This window comes from Argentina silus, assembly GCF_951799395.1.
Source record: "Argentina silus genome assembly, chromosome: 6".
NCBI classification, from domain to species: domain Eukaryota; kingdom Metazoa; phylum Chordata; class Actinopteri; order Argentiniformes; family Argentinidae; genus Argentina; species Argentina silus.
Genome location: NC_139660.1, coordinates 19,612,132 through 19,630,904, shown reverse-complemented (window position 1 = coordinate 19,630,904; position 18,773 = coordinate 19,612,132). Strand labels below are relative to the sequence as shown.

Below are 18,773 nucleotides of genomic sequence, written 5' to 3'. Positions count from 1 at the left end.
GGTTTTAAAGTGAACTTGGCCCAGGTGTGGCCCAGGTTTAGCTCGGATGTTTAGCTCCCAGGCTATTTACTAACATGCTGTGAGAAAGAGAGAGGAGAGGAGCAGCTGCAAGGCTAAAGACCCACAGAGAGAAGTCACTCTTGGCTGCTTCTCCGCTCCAAATCTCCCCTGGCCAGATACAATTTCTATCTCGCCCCATACCTACCTCACCTAATTACTCCAGGCCCGCAAACGATCACACAACACCTCCCCACATCCCAACAACGGCACTAGCCTACACCACAGTCTCATGGTAGTGGAGATGTGTTTTAGTGTTTCCATCAGAAGTGGCGGTCGGCGGTTAGGACTGTGGCTATTTCTCTGAGGAGAGGAGTTTCTCTCTCTCGAGTGGCTTTCACACTGGTCTCGCATTGCTCCACAGACAGCGTAACCTTCTCGCATTCGCTCTGCTTAGTGGCGTGGCTGCTTTTCCGAGCAACGCGAGTGGGTGACTGGAAATCGAGGCTAGCTTCACACAGATGACCGCTGTCTACAACTGTGGTCTCATGTCAGGGGGGACAGACTCCTCTTCAGTCTCCTCAGGTTCACACACATGCGTTTCCAATTATGTGTGCAAATCAGTTCACTGAAGCCCGCGGTGAAGGTTAAGCCTGGCTGCAACTAGCACTCTAGAGTTACACACGCAGAGTGACAGACCCTGTAATAACGTAGCACTTCAGAAGCATGCACTACATACAGTACATTCAAATACACACACACACACACACACACACACACACACACACACACACACACACACACTCACACACACACACAGACACACACACACACACACACACAGACACACACACACACACACACACACACACAGACACACACACACACAGACACACACACACACACACACACAACACACACACAAACACAACACACACAATTGCAGCACCAAAGTGGCATGGCAGCTGTAAATGAGTGACACTGGTCAGCACCTCCAGGTTCCCGGACAGGAGCTGTGAACTTAACCCTTCGCTGCCCAGAGAGAGGGGGGTGGGGGTGGGGGTGGGGGTGGGGGGTGGAGCAGTGGGGAGAGGATGGGGTACTGAAGGGTCTCGCTTTTCCAAACCAGGAACCCTGAATCAGGACTCTCCACCTCCCCTCTACATATGTGGACGTGTCCTAGCAACAACAGCCAAACACAGGGGCATCAAGTGACAGGGCAGGGATTACTGTAGGATCATGTGATCATATGATTAGGCCATGCTCATCTGTGATAGGTCACACCGGCAGCCTGAACAGGAGGGCAGAGGGGTCATAAAGCACTAGAGCTGACTACTGACTTCTCAGCATGGAGGTGTAGTATTGTATTGTATACTGTAACTGTACACGGTATGCTACTCAGACTGTCAGACTGCTGTCCTGGCTTATGCACACACATATACACACACACACTCTGACTCCACACACTCATTCTGAACAGACAGGTTTGTGCTTGGCTGAGTCTGAATGAGAAGATCAGTATCGCATCTCCAGACTGCCTGGACTGGCAGGGTTATCTCAGTCAGCGTGTTCATTAGCCTTGTTACCCATGTGGAGATAGCTCCTTCCAAGAGTGGGGTTGTAACACTGAGGTACTTGGCTCTATGCTTGGAGTGTGTGTGTGTGTGTGTGTGTGTGTGTGTGTGTGTGTGTGTGTGTGTGTGTGTGTGTGTGTGTGTGTGTGTGTGCGTGTGCGTGTGCGTGTGCCCTGCTAAAGAAAACAAAACAAGATTGGGATAGAAAAAAAAAACTAATTTGGGCTGGGAGGACACTGCCTGTCTGCATCTCTGACTGACATCATCTAGCTCTTTTCAAGGAGGGGACACACACACACACACACACACACACCCGAGTGCCTCCTTTTTGAGACCCCAGGGACCATGCGGCTACCAGCTAAATGAATAGCAGTGCAAGACAAGCAGGCTATTCTGTTAGCCCATTCAGAGCCCCTCGTTAGAGAGACAGATTGATTCAAATGGTGACACATCTCCTGGGATACACAGACTCAGTCAATGTAAACATTTCTCACTCCCTTTTCTTTCACTGGGCTCAGAACAAGACCTGCTGTGTATTCTCTGTCCTCTGAGAGAGAGAAGGACAGAGGAGGAAGAGAGAGATACAGAGAGACAGGGAGAGAGAGAGTGAAAGAGAGGGACAGATGAGGGGGGGAGAGAGAGAGAGGCACAGAGGAGAGACAGCGAGAGAGAGAGAGAGAGAGAGAGAGAGAGAGAGAGAGAGAGAGAGAGAGAGACAAACACAGAGAGACAGAGAGAGATACAACAACAGAGGGAAGTATACCAGGGCTAGTTACAATGTTTACACGGTACAATGTTTCACTGCAGGACCTCTTTCTCTCAAACACACACACACATACAGGCCAAAATGGTCCTTATATACATGGTTAATACATCCTTAATTCCCCGACCCCCCTCCCTGCCCCCCCAATCCCTAGCTGTCTCCCCGTTCTTCGTACCCCGGAAGGCAGCACTGTGGTCCACGATGAGGTACTTGAGCTCGAAGCTGTAGGCACGTATGTTCTGAAGCGTGTCACCCCGTACTGCAGCCTGGTAACGATCCTCCATTTTGCGGGTGCAACAGGTGGGACCCTGGTGCCTGCAGATCTGCAGGGTATCACCATCTGGAGAAGAGAGAGGGAAATTGTTACAATAAAACTAGCTGGGATGGACCCTCTCACTAGGGGCTAGGTCCCCAGACACAGACTAAGCCTATTCTTGAACTAAAGACCATGTTCAACGGAAAATGTCCATTAAAAGTAAAAGTAAAAGTATAAGAACTTTACTTTTACAAGTAAAACTTTTGTTAGTATATTAGGCCTGATATGATAGATGAGAGGAACACCAAAGAGAGTTTGCACTTTCAAGTGCATTCATCAGGAGGTGTACATCAACCACTGCATATTCATGGTATTTCATCTTGAAGGCATGAAACTTCAATTGCTCAATATACAACAGTACTGAAGCTGCAGATCTCCTCTTCACTTTCCTTTAGGCCTCTGTCAATCCAATCTATGTCAGCTGACAGGATGTGAGATGAACTGAGCTCAATGATGAGAAGGACACAGTCATATGGTTCACATTTACACCAAACTACAGAGGGAATGAGAGAGAGAGTGAGAGGGAGTGAGAGAGAGAGATGGGGGGGCAAAGAGAGAGAGAGAGATAGAGAGAGAGGGGAGAGGGGGCATAGAGAGAGAGGGGGGGGCGATGGGGCAGAGAGAGAGAGAGAGAGAGAGAGAGAGAGAGGGAGAGAGACAGAGAGAAAGAGACAGAGAGAGAGGGGGGGGGGCAGTCTCATGATTACCCTGGTCCTCTCCTGTGGGAGGAATCTGACATTGACACGCTACTGTAAGCCAAGCTGAGGAACAGCTGATTGGGATCATGACATGGGGGGAGAGCCAGTTTTTTTTTTTTTTATGCTGAATGAAATGCCTAGCAATTTGACTGTACAGTGATGAGTTGTTACAATCCCAGAGTGAGTTTTGTTCTTCTGAAACAGCCCCCCACCCCCCCAAGATACTAATGTGATCAGCCTCAAGCATCTACTTTAATTTTCCATGCCATTCTCTATCCTAGCATGTATTCATCATATAGCACAGAGCCAATACACACACACACACACACACACACACACACACACACACACACACACACACACACACACACACACACACACACACACAAACCAGAGAAACTAATGTGATCAGGCTCAAGCATCGACTTTCATTTTCCATGCCATTCTCTACCTATCGTGTGTTCATCATATAGCCTGCATCTGTTCTGTCATAAGGCTGTGGTGATTAGCGGGATGCTAACAGACAAAGCCTCTCGCATCTCTTCAGCTGTCTTCTTTTGTCCCAGCATGCATTGCTATGGCTGTGTCTGTGAGTTTGTCCCGCGGGACAAGATGCTATGCTGGCGCTGGTTATTAAAATACCACAGCAAGTGGTGGACTCTCCGGAGGGACACGAGAACAGGGGGCCACCTTCAACACTATGGTCGTTCTGTAATGGATGGACATCATACAATATCTACAGGAAAGGGGTTTCAAAAGGCTTATAAGGCTGTCCGTGTGAAAGACCCCTTTGAAGAATCCATTTTGGTTCCATGTAGAACTCGTTTTGGTGCCATAGAGCCCACAGAGAAGGTTCTGACCAATATGGAACCTTTAAGGGGTTCTACATGGAACCAAATAGGGTTCTAGAAAGGGTTCTGCAAAGGGATGGCGGAAGGACCCTTTTTGGTTTAAGTTGAAAACTTTTTTCAAAGGGTGCATACTGCATACACACCCTGCCACTCAATCTTTACATTATTAGTAGATGGATGATATGAATACAAACCCCCATCCAGAGTGATATACGCTGTTGGTTAGGCTACAGTGTTACAAAGCAAGCACTAGCAGTCAATAACACTTGATGAGCTTTATGGCTATATTTAGATGTCTTACTTGTAAACTTTTCATTAGTATTTTCATAGTATTTGTATGTATTTATTTTTCTTAATCATTCGGTGTATAATGTAATCCATCTGGCCTCTTCAAGTACAGCATTAGAGATAAGGTGAATATCTAATAACAGTGGCAGGACCTGCGGTGTGCTAAAGTGCCCATACACTTACCTGGGCCAGGGGCGTCCGGGACCCATTTCAACGGGCCAATCTGTCGCATTTGGAATAATAGTTTCACCTCATGACAACTGTTGGCAGCAGCACGTGAAGCTCCAAATAGCGCAACTGACACCCAAATCAACCAAAAGTCAACGCGCGTGAGTACACCTCGGAACATTTCACCATCTCACTCAGAGAGAGATTAAGAGATATCCTGGCCGTTGTATAATTCTAACAACGAATAAAGGATTTTAAAGTAGTAGAAGTCCTCAAATCCTCGTGTGTGTCCTATCAACTTCATTTGTGAGATTTTTTTTTTTTTAATTTGTTCAGAGCGCACGACGGTCCTTCTAAAAGTCCAGTTCAATCCATCCCCTTGTGAAAAATGCAACACCAGCGTTGGTTCTCTGGCTCTCTGGCTCTGGCTCTCTGGCTCTGGCTCTGGCTCTCTCTCTCTCTCTCTCTCTCACACACACACACACACACACACACACACACACACACACACACACACACACACACACACACACACACACACACACACATACATTCACGCACATACATTCTCTCTCTCTCTCTCTCTTTTTTTTTTCTCGCTCCCTCTGCGCAAAAATGCGCTCAAACTCTTGTCATTGACTTTTGTTGTGCAGCGCAGACAAGTTTGAAATGAATAGTCCGACATATTTTACAATAACACAAAAACTAGAAATTGTAGTGAGGTCCCTAGATATCGGGATTTTAAAATTCAAACTAGCCTTCTCAATATTATACAACATAATAATAAGGCTAATGAACGGACGGTACCTTGTGGCCACCGTGTGGTCAGAGAGGGGAACTTGTGTGAAGGCAGGCTACTCCATTGGACTGTCAACATTTCTGTAGACCAAACGAAAGTGACAGTGACAGCATGTGATTCAGTTGGATAAATGAAATCGCTTGGCCTTCATGCTTTGTTTTTTAACGTTAAAAAGGCCTCAATGTTTGTTGAAAGAATGGTCCATCGGATGTTCATTAGGCATTTACATACACAGTAGTGCTGTGGTTTCGTAAACGATGTACAATAAGGTTACATACTGTCCACCCTGTCCGTGGATAAAACACAAATGAAAAAAAATCTGCCCCGTGTGAGGCTCGAACTCACGACCTTCAGATTATGAGACTGACGCGCTGCCTACTGCGCCAACGAGGCCTGCATAAATACGCGTCCTCCTCCCTATTTAAAGCGATCCTGACTAATTGTTTGAAATTAGGAATCCAACATGAATTACAAACAGCACACAGGGAAATAACATTGGAGCAATCAAAGATTTTGGCGTAAATTAATCAAGATGAAATGGACAATTCAAGCAAGGGCTTTTTGGAGACTGATACTGGATCAACCATGTCTATCCAGAGACGAAAAACGTAATGAACACAGAGGGACGGACAAATGATGAACACTGTACAAAATACGACTTAATAAATGCACGATTCTGATTTACACATAACTTGGAAACAATGTAGCAACCTAACTATCATGATTTTTATAACCGTACACGTGTAAATATGATGTTACTCTCCCTTTAAATAAATTCTCCCGCGTTTTAGTGACAGGTTGAAAGTTCGCCGGAAATGAAAGGGTTGTGTGTCTGTATTTAAACGCGCCAACAAAGACCAGTGAAGAATAGGCTCTACCCCTGACATCTCCCTGCCTAGTGTAATCTGTAATCGCAAACGCTATATCTTTTGATACAAACTGTAACGTTCATATTTTCTCGAACATGCCGGAGGAAACAGCAGCTGCCTCAAGTTCAGTGAGGTAAGGTATTTTTGTATTGTGTGCCTATGCTTGCTTTTCCTGGGTCAGTCTAATTGCTGGAGTGGAATGGAGCGTCTCAGTTGTGGAGCGTTGGCTATCAAAACGCATGAACAACTAAACTGAAGTTTCTGGCAAGTTTGTGTAATAGTTTTTCTATTCTATCGAGAGCTTCTGATAATGGATAAATTAAATGATTAAAGAAAGCGTTTAACACCTGGTGTACGAAGGTCTCTCAATAACATTGAACGTTCTATGGATGGTGTGCGTTCCAGGAATGGGTCAGATCCGCCTTGAATCTCATCAGCGTGAAAACCGTCGGCGTCGCGACACTGCAATGAAGACTATGCAAAACAAGTCCTATCTATATATCTATCTATATTCGTGTGAAAAAGCAAACAAGATTCGGGTGTGCGTTAGAATCGTACATTCTGTGACCACTAGAACGGCGCTTTGCATTTTGAACAGTGAACAACAGTAAGCGCTCGTGCCAATGGACACGCGCACAGCGTAGTAACGTTTCGGCTGGCTGGAATGAACGTTCCGTGATATTACAAATGACGTTTTACCGTCAGGTATGTAGCCAGTTAATATTACACGTTATTTTCAGTTCACCTGGCGATTTTTTTTATGAACGCGAGACCTGCACTGGGAATGCGCTAGCTAGCTACCTCACTTCTTTTTTTCTTTTTTTATAAAGCAAAAGACTAAATAGCTGTCTTTTTTTCCTCGCTAGCTAGCTCAGTCAAGCATGCTAGAACATACTCCTTGCAAGTGCAGACTCCTCTGGACCCTGTTGCTAGTAACCTGCCTAGCTTTTGGTTGACTTACCCAGTTAGCGAGTCCGCTTCGTGGGCCAGCGGAATGCTCATATTATTATTTTCTTTGCATGAATAACATTAGAAACTGGACTTTTTAAACCAAATTGACGCTTTTCAGTTGCCGGCATCTTTGCTCAAACTCGCACTGCTTGTAGCTACAGCCTGGTCTAACCCATGATGCAGTGACAGTAGGGGGGTGATTGTTGCGTTGCGTAGGCGACCCTTACCCCTCCTTACAATGTTTAATCCCTAGACAACTTTCACTAATTAACAATACATTACTAGGATTCAGTCATTAGTTTGACATGAATATACCTCCAAGTTGTGACTCAATTAATACGGTTACAGCTTGATTCCCATGAGATTGTTGACATTACTGTAATTCCATTTGTGGTACTTTGTTTTTCAGCATGGAAGAACAGCCTTGCTCATCGAAAGCTGCAGACAGGTGAGACAACTGACTGGGCTTCTCTAGAGTATCCATGACTATATTAAAATGCAATGTGAAGAAGCTTTCCAGATTTCAGTCAGCAATTCTTTGGGGGCCTCTTTGATTTAATTGTGCTGCAAGCTTTACCTATTGAAAGGAAAAATACGTGATGGGTTATTGATGCTTCAGTTACCAATTAAACATGTACACTTTACATTGGCATGGATATTTTCTTGCTCCTTAGTCTTAGCCCAACTCCTCACTGATATTTTATCATTTCACTTGTGCTGAATTCTGACTTTGTTTGAACTACAGCTCTGTAGATGTAATGGAGGAAGCGAAGAAGCTGATTGGCACTGGGAACAGGCACCTGGTGATGGGAGATGTAGTTTCTGCAGTCAACGTGTTCCAGGAGGCTTGCGGCATGCTGTGAGTACAGTTGACCTCAACTGATTGTATTTGTACCATTAGTTAAACAATTAGAACAGTTTGCTGTAGAATTGTATTAACACTTCTAATGTGAAGGCAATTTATGCTTCAGTTGGATGTTTAAGGGTAATGTCTTGACTTTCAGTTCACCTCGAGGTTAATTAGTTTATCGACTGGGGACAAACTGGGATAATTTCACTGACCAGTGACTCCTGTTGGGTTGCCTGGAGTGTATTTTGTCACCTATACAATCGCTTTTTGGCTTGCAGTAGTGATGGTGCCATGTGATCAATAAGGAAGGAAGTGTCAAATGTCTTTCCTACCTTGAAAATGATGGCTTATATAGGTGATGAAATGTGTACTACACCATTATTCTCATGTTGATGTTTTCCTCTAGTGCTGAGCGGTATGGGGACACTGCAGATGAGTGTGGGGAAGCCTTCTACCTGTGTGGGAAGTCTCTGCTGGAGCTGGCGAGGTATGTGGGGTGTAGGCTACGATTGGAGCCTCTTGACTTGCGCAGCGCCTGTGCTCAGTTTACATGGTTAATCTGAGTTCTCAGACTTGTGGCTTGGTTAGCCTACTGTGTAGATTGTGCTCTTGGGTAGGTTTAGCTAGGCTACACTATTGTCTGTTTATAAGTGTTTTCTTTATTGACCATTTAAATTCTAAGTAGGATACTTGTTATGGCCCGACTCTGACATCATCCCATTGAAGTTGAGATTTTAAGAAGGGTGGGTGGGGTTGTCCCAAGGATCCCACTTAGCAGCTATGGTTGTTTTTCTTGTGGTGTTGCAGGATGGAGAACACAGTCCTGGGTAATGCCCTGGAGGGGGTCCCCGAGGAGTCTTCTGAGGAGGGAGAGAAACCTGACAGCTCCAAAGTGGAGAGTGCTGACAACCTAGATGGTTAGTACCTCAATGTGACCACCTTAATTCCTTTTCACTCGTGGATGCTTGGAATCCACCTCAGCTCCCGGAACAGTTTACATATTATTGACTGCAGCGGGAGTACTAAAATGTATTGTTTTGTTGGATTGGGTAATAAGGTCTTATTTGAAGTGGCTTTTCAAACCAAATGCCAGAATTCAAGGTTTCTTGCCCCCAATGTGTGTCTGGTCCAGAGCAAACCAGGGATGAGCTTCGAATGCAGGTTTACGATGCAATGGCAGAAAAAGAGAACACTGGTGCAGATGCAAAAACCAAGGCAGAGGAGAAGAGTAAAACTGAGACAAAGGAAGAGGGAGCTGCAGAGTCCACTGGCAAAGATGGACTTGAGAAGTCTGAGCCTCATTTGAATGGGGTAGAGAAGAGTCCTGTTGCCCCTGAAGATGAGGCTGTGAAGGAGGCTACAGATGAGGCTGTGAAGGAGGCTACAGATGAACCTACAGATGAGGCTGTGAAGGAGCATACAGATGAACCTACAGATGAGGCTATGAAGGAGGCTACAGATGAGGCTGTGAAGGAGGCTACAGATGAACCTACAGATGAGGCTGTGAAGGTGGCTACAGATGAGGCTGTGAAGGAGCCTACAGATGAACCTACAGATGAGGCTGTGAAGGAAACTACAGATGAGCCTACAGATGAGGCTGTGAAGGAAGCTACAGGTGAGGCTGTGAAGGAAGCTACAGGTGAGGCTGTGAAGGAGGCTACAGATGAGGCTATGGAGGAGGCTACAGATGAGGCTGTGAAGGAGGCTACAGATGAGGCTCTGAAGGAAAATGGGGATGAAGCCATGGAAGAAGATGAAGCTATGGAGACTCCTAAAGAGCAGAATGGAAAGAAGGCTGAGGAGGAAAAGATGGCAGAAGGGGGTACCAGTAGACCTTTGTGTTTCAAACACTGTTTGGGTGCACCAGTGTTTGGGAATTGGGGGGCTAAAGGACCTGTCACATGAATGGAAGTTAAAGCTTCAGTCGGGGTGTAACGGGATGCACTACCTCATCACTGAACTTTGGACAGGCTTAACTGCATGAGGGGAAACCACTTCCACACCGTCACTGAACTCCTAACTGCACGTGTTTGGTTTTTCTCCCATATTTGCCTAGATAATTTGATTACTCACTAAAGTTAGTCTTGCTGATGTGACTGCAACTGCATAGACTTTACTCTTTTTTTTCTTTTTCTTTTTTTCCCCCCCATGCCCTTTGTAGAGGATGATGATGAAGATGATGAGGATGGAGATGATGAGGATGGAGAGGGTACTGCTGAAGACAAGGTAAATACTCCCTCTTATTGGGGGGTTCACTATCCTATTGAATTTCTTCCAACATAATTAATGTTGCCTTTGTGAATGCGTATTAATCTAAGAATCTTATCCCTCACCCTATAGGACAGTGAAGAAGAGGTGGGCAACCTGCAGTTGGCTTGGGAGATGTTAGAAGTTGCCAAGGTTATCTACAAAAGGTAAACACTGATGGTACCTGCAGGGGTTCACTTTAGAAATGATCTACGTTCTCATACAGTCGCTATAGATCTCAACGGCCTGCCAACGATCCCTTTTCTTTTCATCCAAACAGAAAGGAGAGCAAAGAGGACCAGCTGATGGCTGCACAGGCCTATCTGAAGCTTGGCGAAGTTGGTGCTGAATCTGGTATGGGCTTCATCTGCTGCTGGTCCATGGAATATAACCATGTCATTTTAAATGTATTGGGGTGGTTTCCCAGACTGATTAAGCTTAGTCCTGGACTAGAGAACATTTTCAGGAGTATGCTTTAGTCTAGGACTGGGCTTAATCTGTGTCTGGGGAAACCAGCCTATTGAGTTGTCGTCGTCCCCCCGCCAGGTAACTACCCCCAGGCTGTGGATGACTTCCAGGACTGCCTGACCCTGCAGCTGAAGCACCTGCCCCCCCACAGCCGCCTGCTGGCTGAGACCCACTACCAGCTGGGCATGACCTACTGCTACACTGACCAGTACAGCCAGGCCATCCAGCACTACGGCTGCTCCATCAAGGTCATCGAGAGCCGCCTGGGTATGACTGAGTGAGGGGTTGAGGGTTATGTGACACGTTGTTTACCCCTGCTACGGTCTTGTACCAGGTCTCGAAAAACAGATTCTCAATGAGACTCGTCTCGATTAAAAAAAGGTTGAATAAATGATGTGAAACTTTGCATCCTGGCTACAAAGACATTGTCCAAGGTCATTCGGAAGTATATTTTATTAATTATGTTTTAATAGTCAAGATACCTGCTCAGTTACTACTTCCCTAGTCCTGATCCATCAACTACTGCCATGACACTATGTAAATGCTAGGTTAAGGGTTGGGGTCAAGTGTGGTCATCCCAAGCATTTACCCTGCCACTTCTGTCCTGCGTGTGGATGGGCAGCCATGCTCCAGGAGGTGATTGACAAGGCGGAGGGGGCGGATGCAGCGAAGGAGGAGAAGAGTGAGATGGAGGAGCTGAAGATGCTGCTCCCGGACATCGCTGAGAAGGTGGAGGACGCCAAGGAGAGCCAGAGGACGGCCAGCTCCGCCTCCATGGCCATACAACAGACCCTGGTGAGCAACGCTAGCGTCTCGGTAGTCTCGTTCCCTGACACTTCCACCCAAATGTGCAGAAGGTCTGGTGGGCCAACATGTCAAACTTGGCCTTCATTAAGTTAATAGAAAGACTGTCAAATGGACGGCGCATAGCCACTGGCTTTACCTCACAGCACCCTTTACCTCAGAGTCGTTGTGTGCAGTAGCCTAGAGATGAGGCACATGGCAGCAATGAATGAGCCCAGGCCACGTAACCCTAATACACACTACAGAGCCAGACCAGACCAGGCTGGGCTGGCCTGGTTATTCATCCACCATAGCTGCTGAAATTGACAATGGGAAAGCATGATATCTGAGCCAGTGTGGTTTGGTTTCCCTGTGGTGTGTAAAGCCTCTTGGCGATTGTGAATGCGAGTAAACAGAAGTCTTAACCCATTGTGTGTGTGTATCCCTGCTTCTACTGAACAAGCTTGATCTGTCTTCCAGGCTGGAGCCTCCACTTCCTCAGCATTCCCAGGTGAAAATGGTGGGCCGTCTTCATCCTCTTCCTCATCGGCATTCGCAGCATCCTCGTCGGCATTCGCACCCAGTCAGGTAAGGTCATTGCGGTCTGTTCCTGTCTAATGTTAGAACAACCACCCATGGAAATTAGATTTTTACCAACCAGTGGCATGTATACCAAAGCACTTGGATGTGAAAATGGATTCCCTCACGTCTGTCCTGTTTCAGATCGCAGCGAGGCCGTCTGGCGCGTCCTCCTCAAATGGTGCTGCTGCGTCTTCCTCCAAGTCCGTGTCGGACATCTCTCACCTGGTCAGGAAGAAGGTGAGTTCCTCCTCTTCCTCATCACCGCTGCGGCTATGTCATAAACCCGGAACTAGTGCTGCACTGGGAGCCAGCTTAGAAATGGGATATGATTGGGACTTTCCTCCCAGTGCTGCGTTAGTTCTGGGTGTGGGACTCCTCTCACCTTCCCTGCTGTTTTATGACTGTGCCCAGCTGTTGATCTCCGCCTGCTCCTACTCCTACGCCGGTCCACCCCCCGCCCAATCAATCTCTACCCACCCTCTCCCTCCAGCATGCTCATGGTGCATGGATTGCTTGCTTTTAGCTGGTTGTGACCCTCTAATCTGGTGTTGGATCGCTTCGCCTTCCTAAATCTCTCCTTTTAGTGTAGTGTTGTGCATGTCTCCATCGGTCTCTGGACCTGGCTTGCTGCCAGTGGTGTTGGTGTGAAGCTGCAGCAGTGTTGTGGTGGCTGTGTAGATCTAGTCTGATTGAACCGTGCTGTTGTGACTTGCAGGGGAGGCTGGCGGACGTAGAAATCGGAGGACGGGGCTCATCGAAATACAATGAGTCTGTCCGCCGATTTCTACCTCCACCAGCCTCTCCTGTTGTGGTGTAGTAGTCTTTTGATTGTGGTAGAGTAGCTGCAGTAGAGGTAATATCACAAGGTAAGCCAACCCCGCCCCCACCCAACAATCTGTTCTGTTCCTGCACAGAGGAAACCTGAAGAGGACAGCCCAAAAAAGGACACTGATGCAAAAAAGGCCAAACAGGAAGCCACAGTTAATGGCAGCGGCGACTCCGCCAGCAATGGAGTCCAGGAGAAAAAGGCACAGGAGGCGAGTGATGGGCTTAACTCATTCTCTGTAGGGTCAGGTGACTCGTGGGTGTCAATGGGCTGTCATGACCCGTACCCCCCCCCCATACTTGAAAAGACCTGCTTATGCAGAGTGAGTGTCAAACTGATGGCTCCACTGGTAAGATGAGAAACTTTATTGTCCCACAAGAAAATTGTCATGGGCATTTTAGACTGTCGGCTAAGACTCCCCAGTCAAACCTGACCGGATGATGTAGCAGGTTTATCAGTGGACTGAGTGTCAGGGGGGGCCCCATTTGAATAAAGCAGAATCCAGACTTGACAACTTTCTACTGTACTGCTGCAGACCCAGGCTGGATTCTAATGTTTGTTTCTTTCCTGCAGGCTGAGCAGCCGTCCGCTTCAGTGGGTTCTTCGGCGTGATCGTGATGAGACTTTCTTCCTACTACTACTTCCTAATCTTCCAGCCAGCAGAGCATTTCTGCCTGCCCCCCTCCCCTCCCCCATTTAACACCTTTTTTTGTAAATAAGACCATTTTCACAGATTTGTTCGTCCAGTTTTTTGTATACTTGTAGTATTGAGAAAAAAAAAAACAATAAATAATATTTGCATATGTGAACCACTGGTATTTAGTGTCCCATAACACCTTTTTCATTTGGATTTTTTTTTTTTTTTTTTCAACCCATTTGAAATTACAGTTCTCGTAGTTTGTGGGATCAGTGATTGGCTGGAGGCGTGGGTCAGAGTTTAGTAAAGGCTTCCTGGTCATTGTGGGGAAGATGGACCCATCAGTTGCAGTTTATCCCTGAAGTGAAAGGGTTCCTCCAATGTCCGATATACCAGCTGCAGAGGGAGATGTTACATGGAGAAATGAGAATGTTTGAAAGACCTGTTCTTTGTAGGCAGATGCTAGGTGGGATCCTTGGGATGACTATCCTAACCTTAAGCCTTACCTTAACTGTTTGAAATCTCAAATGTGGTGATGTCAGTTGGGCTGTCCCAAACATCCCATTTAGCATTTAACCCACCTCTTTCTTTGAATTGAGTTTTATTGGGGAATTTTCTCTGACCACCCTTGTATGTGGTCTATCAAGACAAAGGATTACTGTATGGAGGACTTACCTGTATGTACTGGTTAGAGAGCTGACTGGTGAAGAGCTCAGCAGTGAGGTGGGTGGTGGGGATGAGCTGGGAGATGGCTGGGTGTTTGGGCTGAGGGCTATAGGAGGCCAGCTGGTCCACAGGGAGCAGGGATCTGTCTGTGTCCTAGGAGGGTAGATCAGGGAAGTTTAAAGTGTTTTACATGGTACACACTATAATAGATACAAACAAAAGAGAAGACTTCTGAATAACCCTTTATAAAAGAAATGACTCCCTGACAGGTTGGCATCTTCACCTCTTCACATGGTGCCAGCTCCTGCTCTCTCTGCACATCTGCCACCTGCACAAATACAGATGCCCCCTTCAGGAACTGGACCTATCACACATGAGAGAAATGGAGATACAGGATCAGTGTATTAGCTGAGTTTCTCAGTGTACTTGGGTGCTAGGTAACTTAATAGTCAACTATGATGTGGGTCCACCATGTTTTTTTCTGGGGGGGGTGGGGTTTTCACAAAAATAAACTTATAGCCATTACACTGCTGGAGTTGACACAATCTGACCATCATACCTGTCTTTCATGTTGTAGGTTCTCTAGAACAGTTTTGCAGCTTCCATTTGCCAGTGCAGTAAGAACAGCCTTGAGTATATGGATACATATTTAAGTGTGGTGTAATGTTTGGTATGCATAAAATAGTCCAATAAAAAAGCAGTGGACATATGATTCATGCAACTCATGCTGCTGGAAAAAAAGATGTGATCTGTAACAATATACAGAAGAGTGACCCTCTGCTGACCTGAGAAGGGGAGCCCAGGTAGAGAGGCAGCTGATACCGGCAGGAGTGACAGCGCCCCCCTGTGGTAAAGATGGGAACTGCTGTCCAGCACTGCTCTCTGAGACTAAGGGTGGGGATGAGGGGGTCCCACCACTGCCCCTCTCTGCTCTGTGAGTCAGTGGGGTCCTGGGGCAGGGCTACCGATACGGCATGGAGGTGTATGATGGCCGTAAGGTTCTGATTATACACCCGCTTGTGGAAAGACTTCAGCAACACACAGATTAATTCATGAGAGACTTATGAGTCCTGATGGAGGTTTCATTATCACAGTTATGTAGATGTCACCAAATAAAGGCATTTTATTAACGTTGCCAAAACGCATCAACATTTGTTGAAATGACAGAATGATTGACACATGGACATCCAATCATGAGATGTGGTAAGCATTACACAGCATTACTAAGATCACATACTGCATATGGGCCAAGACCAGGAACTAGGAGGATATGGACGAAGATAAGTTAGGTAAGCCATTAATGCCCCATCGGGAACATCAGGAGTTTCACTACTTTGAACCAAGGAATCTAAACAGAAGCAAGGGTCAGATACGTCATTATAAACCAGGAACCAATGCCACACTGGGAGTCAAGCTTCAATTAAATTCCATTTCAAATCTGGCTTCCAGTGGAGCATTAGTTCTGGGTTTATGACGTATCTGACCCTACCGTCTGTTTAGATTCCTTACCTTGACCCCGTCCCTCCACCGGGGGGCGCTCTGGCTGCTGCTGGGGTCCAGCTGTACGATGGGGGCTGGGGGGTCATGGGCGACCCAGCGGGTCCCCTGATAGAGGGCTCCAGGAGGGCTGAGGGAGCAGAGGCCCAAGGTGACCGCCGACCAGGGCAGGTTCAAGGCTCCATCCACGGACACCTGGCACAAGGCAGAGTCTCTGGTTTGAGAGTGTGTAAAAACTCTCAGAAACCAAAACGCATCCACAGTGACTATGCTGATTATGCATTAAACCATCATTTATTTTTCTATTTGAGAGCGCCGGTCGTATTGTTTACTTACAAGACAGGACAGTAATTTAATAGTAACACACAGGTCCCGACCTCTGAGGGTGCTCAGCCATAACAAATCAGCCAAATGATCTTTTTTGGGTCCGCCTTAATTAATAATTCAAGTAAAATTCAAACACTGGTCCCAATGATTATCCACTGAGCTCAGACACTCTCAGGTCACAGAGGTCATTTAAAACACCATAGAATACCATACATTCTTATTCAGATTGTGACAGACGTGTAAGGCTGACCTGAAAGCAGTCCGTAGGGGTGATGGTGGAGGCCAGGGGAGACTCAGGGGGGAAGGGGAGGAGTGGTGCCTCTCCACTGTAGATGTGCAGCCTGGCCACAGCATCACCGTACGGCTCAAACGGCTTCCCCAGACAGTCCTCAGGCTGGGGAACACATCAACACACGCACACATGCACATGCACATGCACATGCACACGCACACACACACACACACACACACACAGTGAATAATGAGCTAACCCAGTCTTTCCTGTAAACATACACACACACACACACACACACACACACACACACACAGTTGAAGACTCCTTCATACAATGATCTCCAAACTCATGGAATTCTGGAAAGGTTTGATTGGCTACAACAGTCAGATGCTGTAGACTGGGACAGTGTGTGTGTGTGTGTGCAGGAGGAGCCAGACTGAGAGAGGTACCAGGGTGGTGAGGGCCAAGGCAGGGGGCACGGGGACATGGTAGAGGGGTACGGAGTGGGTGCCAGTGTTCCAGGTAGTCATCGTCTGGCCTGCTGCTGATGTTTGCCCCTCTATTAACAGGACAGCATTAAATGGCTTATTGCACCAACAGAGCAGCATTCTCTTCTACTTCTATGTGACTACGGGTGGATTTTCTTTTACCAATTTAAAGTTTCATGTTTATTTGAGTTTAAAATGGCATTTTACACAGGGCCACAACACACTTCACATTTAGATATAACAACGCACAAACAAAATATAAACTTTGAAATCCAAATAAATTGACATTTTAAATGATCTACAAATTACAAAACATACTATACTACAGTATGTCAGCCTAGTCAGGTACTCACTGTGGGTAAGAGTCTGTGTTAGCCGGACCACCCCCCAGGCTGTCAGGAGCCCCCCCATGTCAGCCAGGTTCCCCACTAGCCCCTCCTCCTCCCAGGGTGGGGTCTCTCTCTGTTTGACTAGCCCACTGAAGGGCACAGCGCTCCCTACAGGCCGGTGGTAGAAGCGCAGGATCAAAATCATATCCTCACCAGGCAACACCTGACTGAAACCAATCTGAGGGTGAAAAGAACTCAATCAGCCTACCTTACATCGGTAGTAGGTACACAGAAACACTAAAGCAGTGATCTTAACTCCTGGTCCTGGAGAGTCGCTCCAGCTCAGCAGCGACACTCCTGATTCAGCTCATCAAGGTTTTGAAGATCAGTTGCTGAGTTCAATCAGGTGTGATACTGGAGCACTAGGCTGGGACTAAAACCTGGACCCACTGCGACTCTCCAGGACCAGGATTTAGTATCATTGCACTAAAGGCTATTGGAGATGCAGTACGGTGTCCAGTGTACCTGCTGCTCCCCAAAGATGAGTTCACCATGGATGATGGAGGTGCGAGCCGTATGGGTGCAGCAGTGCAACCCTGAGTCCCCACACATCAGCACCTGAGAGGAGAACACAGAAGGGTAGAGGATCTGAGACTCTGAGACAGGAGCTCACGGGCACACACACACACACACACACACACACACACACACACACACACACGCACACACACACACACACACACACACACAGACACACACACTCACTCACTCACCTTTCCAGTCCTTTGGCTGTACCCAGTCAGTCGAAGGCTTCCCTCTCCCTGAGGAGCCCCCCTCACCCTGTCCACACTGATTCCCAACCTTTCTCTACCTCCTTTTTCTAGGAGTCCAAGAAGTGAGGGATCGATATCACTGCAGACAAGGTGGTTTGGTACTCATTGTTAAAAAAAATAAAAAATAAACACTCAATTTGTATTGTAACCCGTTTCCATCAAGTAGACACAGTGAGAATGAAGGAAGTCATTCATTTCAACATCCAAGAACGATCATTGAAAACAATGGATGAGACCTGAGTTTTAGTGTCTTTATTGCAAAGTATAAATGAACAACACACCCAGGAACTGTCACCAACAACAGCCCAGCTAGGAGGAGGCCAACGACAGTCACATACAGTAGCCAGGAGGCCTCACTTACTAAAGCCTGGAGTACAACCACACAGAGATTACTGATCACTACGCACTCCAATTATCATCAAAATCATCATCATCATCACCATCATCATCATCATCATTATCATCACCATCATCATCATCATCACCATCATCATCATCATCAGAGGTGAGGAAGAGAAAACCATTCTACCCCAAATGTGTCTGCTGCATCCATAATCCATAATGAGGATATTTGCAAAAGAACAGTGCCAAATAAAAAATGCTGAAGGGAGTATGCTAAGTATTTTGTTTTAGCTGCTTATCAATGTGTCTTTTTGTGTGGAGCAGGATACAAATTCAATCAAAGCATTGCTTTAAACCTAGGTTAAGGGAGGGGCTGTAATCTCTCTTTC

General features: G+C 46.6%; 2 protein-coding genes across 3 annotated transcripts in view; one reads left to right on the top strand and one right to left on the bottom strand.

Moving 5' to 3' along the window:
- gpc5b (glypican 5b) overlaps positions 1 to 5,062 on the bottom strand; it is a gene marked incomplete at its 3' end in the record, with an annotated part of 46,733 nt that extends 41,671 nt beyond the window's left edge. The window contains exons 1-2 of the mRNA XM_083672357.1: positions 4,671 to 5,062; positions 2,510 to 2,674 (exon numbers count right to left, since the gene is read on the bottom strand). Coding sequence (XP_083528483.1) covers positions 2,510 to 2,674; positions 4,671 to 4,836 — 331 coding nt within the window. The 5' untranslated portion in view covers positions 4,837 to 5,062. The remainder of the gene's footprint in view (positions 1 to 2,509; positions 2,675 to 4,670) is intronic.
- Positions 5,063 to 6,301: 1,239 nt separating this feature from the next.
- On the top strand, positions 6,302 to 13,833 carry nasp (nuclear autoantigenic sperm protein (histone-binding)). Of its 2 annotated transcripts, XM_083671218.1 has the most exons (14): positions 6,302 to 6,456; positions 7,684 to 7,722; positions 8,020 to 8,133; positions 8,531 to 8,611; positions 8,932 to 9,041; positions 10,286 to 10,350; positions 10,465 to 10,538; positions 10,652 to 10,725; positions 10,918 to 11,106; positions 11,462 to 11,634; positions 12,103 to 12,210; positions 12,346 to 12,441; positions 13,119 to 13,241; positions 13,604 to 13,833. In XM_083671218.1, exons 1-14 carry the CDS (start codon positions 6,419 to 6,421, stop codon positions 13,640 to 13,642), a joined length of 1,323 nt encoding a protein of 440 aa, XP_083527344.1. In that variant the 5' UTR covers positions 6,302 to 6,418; the 3' UTR covers positions 13,643 to 13,833. The 2 variants fall into 2 exon arrangements, with proteins under 2 accessions (XP_083527344.1, XP_083527345.1); XM_083671219.1 differs by lacking the exon at positions 13,119 to 13,241.
- Positions 13,834 to 18,773: the final 4,940 nt, after the last annotated feature.